We start from the raw sequence: 15,150 nt of genomic DNA on the forward strand, positions 1-15,150 counted from the left end.
TAATACACACGGGGACTGATTATCACTGTAATACACACGGGGACTGATCATCACTGTAATACACACACGGACTGATCATCACTATAATACACACAGGGACTGATCATCACTGTAATACACACAGGGACTGATCATCACTATAATACACACAGGGACTGATCATCACCATAATACACACAGGGACTGATCATCACTATAATACACACAGGGACTGATCATCACCATAATACACACAGGGACTGATCATCACTATAATACACGCAGGGACTGATCATCACTATAATACACACAGGGACTGATCATCACTATAATACACACAGACTGATCATCACTATAATACACACAGGGACTGATCATCAGTATAATACACACAGGGACTGATCATCACTATAATACACACGGGGACTGATCGTCACTATAATACACAGACGGACTGATCATCACTATAATACACACGGGGACTGATCATCACTATAATACACACAGGGACTAATAATCACTGTAATACACACAGGGACTGCTGTTCTCTATAATACACACAGGGACTGCTGTTCACTATAATATACACAGTGACTGCTATTCTCTATAATACACACAGGGACTGCTGTTCACTATAATATACACAGGGACTCCTATTCTCTATAATACACACAGGGACTGCTGTACTCTATAATATGCACAGGAGCTCCTGTTCACCATAATACACACAGGGACTGCTGTTCACTGTAATACGCACAGGGACTGCTGTTCACTATAATACACCCAGGGACTGCTGTTCACTATAATATACACAGTGACTGCTATTCTCTATAATACACACAGGGACTGCTGTTCACTATAATATACACAGGGACTCCTATTCTCTATAATACACACGGACTGCTGTTCTCTATAATATACACACGGACTGCTGTTCTCTATAATATACAGAGGGACTGCTGTTCACTTTCATACACACAGGGACTGCTGTTCACTATAATAGACACAGGGACTGCTGTTCACTATAATATACACAGGGACTGCTGTTCACTATAATACACACAGGGACTGCTGTTCACTATAATATACACAGGGACTGCTGTTCTCTATAATACACACAGGGACTGCTGTTCTCTATAATACACACAGAGACTGCTGTTCTCTATAATATACACAGGGTCTGCTGTTCACTATAATATACACAGGGACTGCTGTTCTCTATAATTCACACAGACTTTACCATTCACTACAACATACCCAGGAGCTGCTGTTTTCCATAAGATGCACAGTAACTTTAAAGGTCAAATCATCGCTGTTGTAAAAGTCGAATTAAAGAGTGTGAAATTTGGATTCCGACCAAGTCTATTGCGAATGAATTACTGAAATGTGTGTATTTAAAGAAGGTGCTTTGCAAGCAAATGATGAAAGAGACCACAAGTGTGGTGCCTGCAGTTTCCGTTTGACGGAGAGATAATCACTGTAATACACATAGGGACTGGACATCACTATAATACACACAGGGACTGATCATCACTGTAATACACACAGGGACTGATCATCACTGTAATACACACAGGGACAGATCATCACTATAATATACACAGTGACTGAACATCACTGAAATACACGCAGGGACGAGTCATCACTGTAATACACACAGGGACTGATCATCACTATAATACACACAGGGACTGATCGTCACTATAATACACACTGGGACTGATCATCACTATAATACACACAGGGACTGATCATCACTATAATACACACTGGGACTGATCATCACTATAATACACACAGGGACTAGTCATCACTATAATACAAACAGGGACTGATCATCACTGTCATACACACAGGGACTGATCATCACTGTAATACACACAGGGACTGATCATCACTATCATACACACAGGGACTGATCATCACTGTAATACACACAGGCACTGATCATCACTACAATACACACAGGGACTGATCATCACTGTAATACACACAGGGGCTGATCATCACTATAATACACACAGGGACTAGTCATCAATATAATACAAACAGGGACTGATCATCACTGTCATACACACAGGGACTGATCATCACTATCATACACACAGGGACAGATCATCACTGTAATACGCACAGGGACTGATCATCACTATAATACACACAGGGACTGATCATCACTATAATACACAGGGGGACTGATCATCACTATAATACACACAGGGGCTGATCATCACTATAATACACAGGGGGACTGATCATCACTATAATACACAGGGGGACTGATCATCACTATAATACACACAGGGACTGATCATCACTGTAATACACAGGGGGACTGATCATCACTATAATACACAGGGGGACTGATCATCACTATAATACACAGGGGGACAGATCATCACTATAATACACACAGGGACTGATCATCACTACAATACACACAGGGACTGATCATCACTATAATACACAGGGGGACTGATCATCACTGTAATACACACAGGGACTGATCATCACTGTAATACACACAGGGACTGATCATCACTATAATACACACAGGGACTGATCATCAGAAAAATACACACAGGGACTGATCATCACTGTAATACACACAGGGACTGATCATCACTATAATAAACACAGGGACTGATCATCACTGTAATACACACAGGGAATGATCATCACTGTAATACACACAGGGTCTGATCATCACTGTAATACACACAGGGACTGATCATCAATATAATACACACAGGGACTGATCATCACTATAATACACACAGGGACTGATCATCACTATAATACACACAGGGACTGATCATCACTGTAATACACACAGGGACTGATCATCATTATAATACACACAGGGACTGATCATCACTATAATACACACAGGGACTGATCATCACTATAATACACACAGGGACTGATCATCACTGTAATACACACAGGGACTGATCATCACTATAATACACACAGGGACTGATCATCACTATAATACACACAGGGACTGATCATCACTGTAATACACACAGGGACTGATCATCACTATAATACACACAGGGACTGATCATCAGTATAATACACACAGGGACTGATCATCACTATAATACACAGGGGGACTGATCATCACTATAATACACACAGGGACTGATCATCACTATAATACACAGGGACTGATCATCACTGTAATACACACAGTGACTGATCATCACTATAATACACACAGGGACTGATCATCACTATAATACACACAGGGAATGATCATCACCATAATACACACAGGGACTGATCATCACTGTAATGCACACAGGGACTGATCATCACTATAATAAACACAGGGACTGATCATCACTGTAATTCACACAGGGACTGATCATCACTGTAATACACACAGGGACTGATCATCACTATAATACACACAGGGACTGATCATCACTATAATACACACAGGGACTGATCATCACTATAATACACACAGGGACTGATCATCACTGTAATACACAGGGGGACTGATCATCACTATAATACACACAGGGACTGATCATCACTATAATACACACAGGGACTGATCATCACTGTAATACACACAGGGACTGATCATCACTATAATACACACAGGGACTGATCATCACTATAATACACACAGAGACTGATCATCACTATAGTACACACAGGGACTGATCATCACTATAATACACACAGGGAATGATCATCACTATAATACACACAGGGACTGATCATCAGTATAATACACACAGGGACTGATCATCACTATAATACACAGGGGGACTGATCATCACTATAATACACACAGGGACTGATCATCACTGTAATACTCACAGGGACTGATCATCACTGTAATACACACAGGGACTGATCATCACTATAATACACACAGGGACTGATCATCACTATAATACACGCGGGGACTGATCATCACTGTAATACACACAGGGACTGATCATCACTATAATACACAGGGGGACTGATCATCACTGTAATACACACAGGGACTGATCATCACTATAATACACACAGGGACTGATGATCTTATAGTACACACAGGGACTGATCATCATTATAATATACACAGAGACTGATCATCACTATAATACACACAGTGACTGATCATCACTATAATACACAGGGGAACTGATCATCACTGCAATACACACAGGGACTGATCATCACTATTATACACACAGAGACTGGTCATCACTATAATACACACGGGGACTGATTATCACTGTGATACACACGGGGACTGATCATCACTGTAATACACACAGGGACTGATCATCATTATAATACACACAGGGACTGATGATCACTATAATACACACAGGAACTGATCATCATTATAATATACACAGAGACTGATCATCACTATAATACACACAGTGACTGATCATCACTATAATACACAGGGGAACTGATCATCACTGTAATACACACAGGGACTGATCATCACTATAATACACACAGAGACTGGTCATCACTATAATACACACGGGGACTGATTATCACTGTAATACACACGGGGACTGATCATCACTGTAATACAAACAGAGACTAATCATCACTGTAATACACACAGGGGCTGATCATCACTGTAATACACACAGGGACTGATCATCACTATAATACACACAGGGACTGATTATCACTGTAATACACACAGGGACTGATCATCACTATAATATACACAGGGACTGATCATCACCATAATACACACAGGGACTGATCATCACTATAATACACACAGGGACTGATCATCACCATAATACACACAGGGACTGATCATCACTATAATACACACAGGGACTAATCATCAATATAATACACGCAGGGACTGATCATCACTGTAATACACACAGGGACTGATCATCACCATAATACACAGGGGGACTGATCATCACTGTAATACTCACAGGGACTGATCATCACTATAATACACACAGGGACTGATTATCACTATAATACACACAGGAACTGATCATCACTATAATACACAGGGGAACTGATCATCACTGTAATACACACAGGGACTGATCATCACTATAATACACACAGGAACTGATCATCACTATAATACACAGGGGAACTGATCATCACTATAATACACACAGTGACTGATCATCACTATAATACACAGGGGAACTGATCATCACTGTAATACACACAGGGACTGATCATCACTATAATACACACAGAGACTGGTCATCACTATAATACACACAGGGACTGATCATCACTATCATACACACAGGGACTGATCATCACTGTAATACACACAGGGACTGATCATCACTATAATACACACAGGGACTGATCATCACCATAATACACACAGGGACTGATCATCACTATAATACACACAGGGACTGATCATCACCATAATACACACAGGGACTGATCATCACTATAATACACACAGGGACTAATCATCAATATAATACACACAGGGACTGATCATCACTGTAATACACACAGGGACTGATCATCACTATAATACACAGGGGGACTGATCATCACTGTAATACTCACAGGGACTGATCATCACTATAATACACACAGGGACTGATTATCACTATAATACACACAGGAACTGATCATCACTTTCATACACAGGGGAACTGATCATCACTGTAATACACACAGGGACTGATCATCACTATAATACACACAGGAACTGATCATCACTATAATACACAGGGGAACTGATCATCACTATAATACACACAGTGACTGATCATCACTATAATACACAGGGGAACTGATCATCACTGTAATACACACAGGGACTGATCATCACTATAATACACACAGAGACTGGTCATCACTATAATACACACGGGGACTGATTATCACTGTAATACACACGGGGACTGATCATCACTGTAATACACACACGGACTGATCATCACTATAATACACACAGGGACTGATCATCACTGTAATACACACAGGGACTGATCATCACTATAATACACACAGGGACTGATCATCACCATAATACACACAGGGACTGATCATCACTATAATACACACAGGGACTGATCATCACCATAATACACACAGGGACTGATCATCACTATAATACACGCAGGGACTGATCATCACTATAATACACACAGGGACTGATCATCACTATAATACACACAGGGACTGATCATCACTATAATACACACAGACTGATCATCACTATAATACACACAGGGACTGATCATCACTATAATACACACAGGGACTGATCATCAGTATAATACACACAGGGACTGATCATCACTATAATACACACGGGGACTGATCATCAGTATAATACACACAGGGACTGATCATCACTATAATACACACGGGGACTGATCATCACTATAATACACACAGGGACTAATAATCACTGTAATACACACAGGGACTGCTGTTCTTCACCATACACACAGGGACTGCTGTTCTCTATAATATACACAGGGACTGCTGTTCTCCATAATACACACAGGGACTGCTGTACTCTATAATATGCACAGGAGCTCCTGTTCACAATAATACACACAGGGACTGCTGTTCACTGTAATACGCACAGGGACTGCTGTTCACTATAATACACCCAGGGACTGCTGTTCTCTATAATATGCACAGGAACTCCTGTTCACTATAATACAGACAGGGACTGCTGTTCACTGTAATACGCACAGGGACTGCTGTTCACTATAATACACACAGGGACTGCTGTTCACTGTAATACACACAGGGACTGCTGTTCTCTATAATACACACAGGGACTGCTGTTCACTATAATACACACAGGGACTGCTGTTCACTATAATACACACACGGACTGCTGTTCACGAAAATACACACAGGGACTGCTGTTCACTGTAATACACACAGGGACTGCTGTTCACTATAATATACACAGGGACTGCTGTTCTCTATAATACACACAGGGACTGCTATTCTCTATAATACACACAGGGACTGCTGTTCACTATAATACACACACGGACTGCTGTTCACGAAAATACACACAGGGGCTGCTGTTCACTGTAATACACACTGGGACTGCTGTTCACTATAATACACACATGGACTGCTGTTCACGAAAATACACACAGGGACTGCTGTTCACTGTAATACACACTGAGACTGCTGTTCACGGTAATACACACAGGGACTGCTGTTCACTATAATACACACAGGGACTGCTCTTCTCTATAATATACACAGGGACTGCTGTTCTCTATAATACACACAGGGACTGCTGTTCTCTATAATATACACAGGGACTGCTGTTCACTTTCATACACACAGGGACTGCTGTTCACTATAATACACACGGACTGCTGTTCTCTATAATATACACACGGACTGCTGTTCTCTATAATATACAGAGGGACTGCTGTTCACTTTCATACACATAGGGACTGCTGTTCACTATAATAGACACAGGGACTGCTGTTCACTATAATACACACAGGGACTGCTGTTCACTATAATACACACAGGGACTGCTGTTCACTATAATATACACAGGGACTGCTGCTCTCTATAATATAAACAGGGACTGCTGTTCTCTATAATACACACAGGGACTGCTGTTCTCTATAATATACACAGGGACTGCTGTTTTCTATAATATACACAGGGACTGCTGTTCTCTATAATTCACACAGACTTTACCATTCACTACAACATACCCAGGAGCTGCTGTTTTCCATAAGATGCACAGTAACTTTAAAGGTCAAATCATCGCTGTTGTAAAAGTCGAATTAAAGAGTGTGAAATTTGGATTCCGACCAAGTCTATTGCGAATGAATTACTGAAATGTGTGTATTTAAAGAAGGTGCTTTACAAGCAAATGATGAAAGAGACCACAAGTGTGGTGCCTGCAGTTTCCGTTTGACGGAGAGATAATCACTGTAATACACACAGGGACTGGACATCACTATAATACACACAGGGACTGATCATCACTGTAATACACACAGGGACTGATCATCACTGTAATACACACAGGGACTGGACATCACTATAATACACACAGGGACTGATCATCACTGTAATACACACAGGGACTGATCATCACTGTAATACACACGGGGACTGATCATCACTATAATGTACACAGGGACTGAACATCACTGAAATACACGCAGGGACTAGTCATCACTGTAATACACACAGGGACTGATCATCACTATAATACACACAGGGACTGATCATCAGTATAATACACACAGGGACTGATCATCACTATAATACACACTGGGACTGATCATCACTATAATACACACAGGGACTAGTCATCACTATAATACACACAGGGACTGATCATCACTGTCATACACACAGGGACTGATCATCACGATAATACACACAGGGACTGATCATCACTGTAATACACACAGGGACTGATCATCACTATAATACACACAGGGACTGATCATCACTGTAATACACACAGGGACTGATCATCAGTATAATACACACAGGGACTGATCATCACTGTAATACACACGGGGACTGATCATCACTGTAATACACACAGGGACTGATCATCACTATAATACACACAGGGACTGATCATCAATATAATACACACAGGGACTGATCATCACTGTAATACACACAGTGACTGATCATCACTATAATACACACAGGGACTGATCATCACTATAATACACACGGGGACTGATCATCACTATAATACACACAGGGACTGATCATCACTATAATACACGCGGGGACTGATCATCACCATAATACACACAGGGACTGATCATCACTATAATACACACAGGGACTGATCATCACTGTAATACACACAGGGGCTGATCATCACTGTAATACACACAGGGACTGATCATCAATATAATACACACAGGGGCTGATCATCACTGTAATACACACAGTGACTGATCATCACTATAATACACACAGGGACTGATCATCACTATAATACACACAGGGACTGATCATCACTATAATACACGCGGGGACTAATCATCACTATAATACACACAGGGACTGATCATCACTATAATAAACACAGGGACTGATCATCACTATAATACACACAGGGACTGATCATCAGTATAATACACACAGGGACTGATCATCACTATAATACACACAGGGTCTGATCATCACTGTAATACACACAGGGACTGATCATCAATATAATACACACAGGGACTGATCATCACTATAATACACACAGGGACTGATCATCACTATAATACACGCGGGGACTAATCATCACTATAATACACACAGGGACTGATCATCACTATAATAAACACAGGGACTGATCATCACTATAATACACACAGGGACTGATCATCAGTATAATACACACAGGGACTGATCATCACTATAATACACACAGGGTCTGATAATCACTGTAATACACACAGGGACTGATCATCAATATAATACACACAGGGACTGATCATCACTATAATAAACACAGGGACTGATCATCACTATAATACACACAGGGACTGATCATCAGTATAATACACACAGGGACTGATCATCAATATAATACACACAGGGGCTGATCATCACTGTAATACACACAGGGACTGATCATCAATATAATACACACAGGGACTGATCATCACTGTAATACACACAGTGACTGATCATCACTATAATACACACAGGGACTGATCATCACTATAATACACACGGGGACTGATCATCACTATAATACACACAGGGACTGATCATCACTATAATACACACAGGGACTGATCATCACTATAATACACACAGGGACTGATCATCACTATAATACACACAGGGACTGATCATCAGTATAATACACACAGGGACTGATCATCACTATAATACACACAGGGACTGATCATCACTATAATACACACAGGGACTGACCATCACTATAATACACAGGTGGACTGATCATCACTATAATACACACAGGGACTGATCATCACTATAATACACACAGGGACTGATCATCACTATAATACACGCGGGGACTAATCATCACTATAATACACACAGGGACTGATCATCACTATAATACACAGGGGGACTGATCATCACTATAATACACACAGGGACTGATCATCAGTATAATACACACAGGGACTGATCATCACTATAATACACACAGGGACTGATCATCAGTATAATACACACAGGGACTGATCATCACTATAATACACACAGGGACTGATCATCACTGTAATACACACAGGGACTGATCATCAGTATAATACACACAGGGACTGATCATCACTATAATACACACAGGGACTGATCATCAGTATAATACACACAGGGACTGATCATCACTATAATACACACAGGGACTGATCATCACTGTAATACACACAAGGACTGATCATCACTGTAATACACACAGGGACTGATCATCACTATAATACACACAGGGACTGATCATCACTATAATACACAGGGGGACTGATCATCACTGTAATACACACAGGGACTGATCATCACTATAATACACACAGAGACTGGTCATCACTATAATACACACGGGGACTGATCATCACTGTAATACACACGGGGACTGATCATCACTGTAATACACACAGGGACTGATCATCACCATAATACACAGGGACTGATCATCACTATAATACACACAGGGACTGATCATCACTGTAATACACACAAGGACTGATCATCACTGTAATACACACAGGGACTGATCATCAGTATAATACACACAGGAACTGATCATCATTATAATATACACAGAGACTGATCATCACTATAATACACACAGTGACTGATCATCACTATAATACACAGGGGGACTGATCATCACTGTAATACACACAGGGACTGATCATCACTGTAATCCACTCAGAGACTGGTCATCACTATAATACACACGGGGACTGATCATCACTGTAATACACACGGGGACTGATCATCACTGTAATACACACAGGGACTGATCATCACTGTAATACACACAGAGACTGATCATCACTGTAATACACACAGGGACTGATCATCACTATAATACACACAGGGACTGATCATCACCACAATACACACAGGGACTGATCATCACTATAATACACACAGGGACTGATCATCACCATAATACACACAGGGACCGATCATCACTATAATACACACAGGGACTGATCATCACTATAATACACACAGGGACTGATCATCACTATAATACACGCAGGGACTGATCATCACTATAATACACACAGGGACTGATCATCACTATAATACACACAGGGACTGATCATCACTGTAATACACACAGGGACTGATCATCACTGTAATACACACAGGGACTGATCATCACTATAATACACACAGGGACTGATCATCACTGTAATACACACAGGGACTGATCGTCACTATAATACACACGGGGACTGATCATCACTATAATACACACAGGGACTGATCATCACTATAATACACACGGGGACTGATCATCACTATAATACACACAGGGACTAATAATCACTGTAATACACACAGGGACTGATTGTCACTATAATACACACAGGGACTAATAATCACAATAATACTCACAGGGACAGATAATCTCCATAATATACACAGGGACTGCTGTTCCAAATAATACACACAGGGACTGCTGTTCACTATAATACACACAGGGACTGCTGTTCTCTATAATACACACAGGGACTGCTGCTCTCTATAATACACACAGGGACTGCTATTCTCTATAATACACACAGGGACTGCTGTTCACTATAATATACACAGGGACTGCTGCTCTCTATAATACACACAGGGACTGCTATTCTCTATAATACACACAGGGACTGCTGCTCACTATAATACACACAGGGACTGCTGCTCTCTATAATATACACAGGGACTGCTGTTCACTATAATACACACAGGGACTGCTGCTCTCTGCAATGGTGTGTGTGTGTGTCGTAAGCCCAGACTTTCTCGTTCCTCGTCCCGCTTCATCCCCACCCCCTTCCACCTCTGCCTTGTTCTTGTGACAGCTGGGGAAGTACATTTTGTGAAACGCATGTGCGTTCAGGAAGGGGGAAGTGCTCTCATTGTCCCCGCAGCCGCCTATAAATCGGCTTCGTTCGGTCGCTCCCAGGTCAGAACGCCGAGGGAGAGGCGGACAGACAGAGTCGGGAGAGGGAGAGCGCGCTGCCATTGCCCGTATCGGAGGTGCTGCTTTCTGTGTCTCTGGGGGGCGGGGGGTATTGGGGCTTCACCTTCCCGCGGCTATGGTTTCTGCCAACCACTCCTCCTTCCATTTCTTCGAGGGCGACGACCTCTTCTCCCCCAACGCCACCTGCCACCCCGACGTGCGCAGCTACCGCTACTTTGGGGCCTCGCTGGGCCTCGCGGTGACCCTGGTGGGCACCGTCGGCAACGTCATGACGCTGCTGGCCTTCGCCGCGGAGCCCCGGCTGCGCAGCCGCTTCAACCTGCTCATCCTCAACCTGACGGTGGCCGACCTGCTCTACTGCGGCTTCCTCCAGCCGGTCACCTCCGCCACCTTCCTGCGCAACGGCTGGGCCTGGGGACCCACCGCCTGCCGCACTGTGGGCCTGCTCATCTTCGTCGCCAATGCCGTCTCCATCTTCAACCTGGTGCTGATCGCCGGCAGCCGCTACGCCCTCATCGCCAGCCCCCAGGCCTACGAGAGGGTGTTCCAGCGCCGGACCATGCCTGTATTCGTGGCCCTGCCCTGGGCCCTGGGCCTGGCCCTCTTCGGGCCGCTCTGGCGCATCTACGTCTTCCTGCCGGCCGTCTGCACCTGCAGCTTCCACCGCAGCCGGGGCAAGCCCTACACCACCGTCCTGATGTTCTTCATGTTCGTCCTGGGCCTGGGCTGCATTGGCGTCTTCTACTACCTCATCAACCGCAGGGTGAGGGCCGCCTCCCGGGCCCTGAAGATGCACCGGCGCGGCGACGGTGGGGGGTGCGGCAAGGCAGGCGGGAAGGCCGGCCCCCGGGCCGCGCCGGATCTCTCCTCCTCGCAAGGGACAGCGGCGGACAGTAGGCCGCAGGCTCTGTCAGATGTCTCCTCCTCACTGGGCCCGGGTGCGGGCAGTAGGCCTCAGGCTCCTCCAGACGGGAACAGCGGGCCTCAGGCACCTCCAGACGAGAACAGTAGGCCTCAGGCTCCGCCAGACGGGAACAGTAGGCCTCAGGCTAATCCAGACGTCCCCTCCTCCTCCTCCTCCTCCAGCCGCCAGGGGCTGCGCGGCAAGAGGGCCGGGAAGGGCAGGCCTCGTGCCCCGGACAGCGGCTACTGCGACGAGGCCTCCCGGGAGACGGAGGGGACCAGCGTGGCGGATGAGGAGTCCACCGCCGGCCCACGCCAGCTGCAGAGGGGGGTCCCCACGGTGCAGGGGGGTGGAGGGGGGGGCTGCGGGGGAGGCGTCAGGGACTTCCGCAAGGTGACGCGCATGTGCTTCGCCATGTTCCTGGTCTACGTCACCTGCTACATGCCCTTCTGCGTCCTCCACGTGGTGGACGCCAAGAAGCGGTTCCCGGTGCTGCTCCACATGGTGGCTGGTAACTTCACCTGGCTGAACAGCTGCATCAACCCGGTCTTGTATGCTGTCATGAACCGACAGTTCCGCGAGGCCTACCGAGGGGTGCTGCTCAAGGCCTACCGCCTCTGCTTCTGCCGGCGCTAGGCCCGCTCCCCCACCCCACTCAGCCGCCCCCCCCCCCATCCTCCTCCAGCCGGTCACACAGGGACAGTAGGCCATTCAGCCCCTCCCTCACTCCTCCAGTCCGTCACAGGGGAACAGGAGGCCAGTCAGCCCCCCCCTCCTCCAGCCTGTCCCAAAGGAACAGGAGGCCATTCAGCCCCTGTCCCCCTCCTCCAGCCTGTTACAACGGGAACAGGAGGCCATTCAGCCCCTCCCTCACTCCTCCAGCCTGTCCCAAAGGAATAGCAGGAGGCCATTCAAGCCCCCCCCTCCCTCCTCCAGCCTGTCACACAGGAACAGGAGGCCATTCAGCCCCTCGCTCACTCCTCCAGCCTGTCCCAAAGGAACAGCAGGAGGCCATTCAAGCCCCCCCCCCTCCCTCCTCCAGCCGGTCACACAGGAACAGTAGGCCATTCAGCCCCTCTCTCCCTCCTCCAACCTGTCACATGGGAACAGGAGGCCATTCAGCCCTCCCTCCTCCAGCCTGTCCCAAAGGAACAGGAGGTCATTCAGCCCCTGTCCCCCTCCTCCAGCCTGTTACACGGGAACAGGAGGCCATTCAGCCCCTCCCTCACTCCTCCAGCCTGTCCCAAAGGAACAGGAGGCCATTCAGCCCCTGTCCCCCTCCTCCAGCCTGTTACACGGGAACAGGAGGCCATTCAGCCCCCCCCCCCCCCGTCCTCCAGCCTGTCCCAGGGAAATGGCAGAAGGAGGCCACTCGGCCCACCCTGCTGTCCAACCCGTTCCCGAATCTGCCCAGATTCCCGTCACCTCTCCCAGCTCCCCGAGCGCCGAAACCCAGCCGCGGGGAAACCAGACTCTCCGCCCTGGCCCCAAACAGCAAACTGACCCACCCCACCCTGCGTGCCTCCACCCCGAGTGGCCTGGGGACATACTAACCCAACACCACCACCCATGTCTGAAGGGAGCCCACGCAGAGAGGTGGGGATCCGAGGGGAGAAGGGGGGGGGTGATGCCCGATTCATCTGAGTGGGGTTTAACACCCATCAACACACCCACGCCACAATCCCCCCTCCCCTGGGGAGGATCTCCACGCCCCGTGAGATCACTCAACGAGTTTATTTAATGTGTTCGCTTTGCCTTCATCCAAGTATGCATCGCTCCAAGTGTACAGCAACTCACCAATAAAGCACCTCGATTTTCTACAAAACCCTTCGTTGTTCACTGTCTGCTCTGTACCCCCCTTCCCTCAGCACTGACCCTCCCTCACTGCACTGACCCTCCCTCAGCACCGACCCTCCCACAGCACCCACTCCCACAGCGCTGACCCTCCCTCAGCACTGACCCTCCCACAGCACCCACTCCCTCACCACTGACCCTCCCTCAGCACTGACCCTCCCTCAGCACTGACCCTCCCTCAGCACTGACCCTCCACAGCACCCACTTCCCTCAGCACTGACCCTCCCTCAGCACTGACCCTCCCTCAGCACTGACCCTCCCACAGTCCCCACTC

General features: G+C 46.0%; 1 protein-coding gene across 1 annotated transcript; it reads left to right on the plus strand.

The window, feature by feature from the left end:
• The first annotated feature begins 12,125 nt into the window (after positions 1–12,125).
• On the plus strand, positions 12,126–14,828 carry LOC140460155 (G-protein coupled receptor 84-like). Its single transcript, XM_072554551.1, has one exon. It carries the CDS (start codon positions 12,234–12,236, stop codon positions 13,656–13,658), a length of 1,425 nt encoding a protein of 474 aa, XP_072410652.1. The 5' UTR covers positions 12,126–12,233; the 3' UTR covers positions 13,659–14,828.
• The last annotated feature ends 322 nt before the right edge of the window (positions 14,829–15,150 follow it).

The sequence above is a fragment of the Chiloscyllium punctatum genome, chromosome 36, assembly GCF_047496795.1.
Source record: "Chiloscyllium punctatum isolate Juve2018m chromosome 36, sChiPun1.3, whole genome shotgun sequence".
Classification (NCBI taxonomy): Eukaryota; Metazoa; Chordata; class Chondrichthyes; order Orectolobiformes; family Hemiscylliidae; genus Chiloscyllium; species Chiloscyllium punctatum.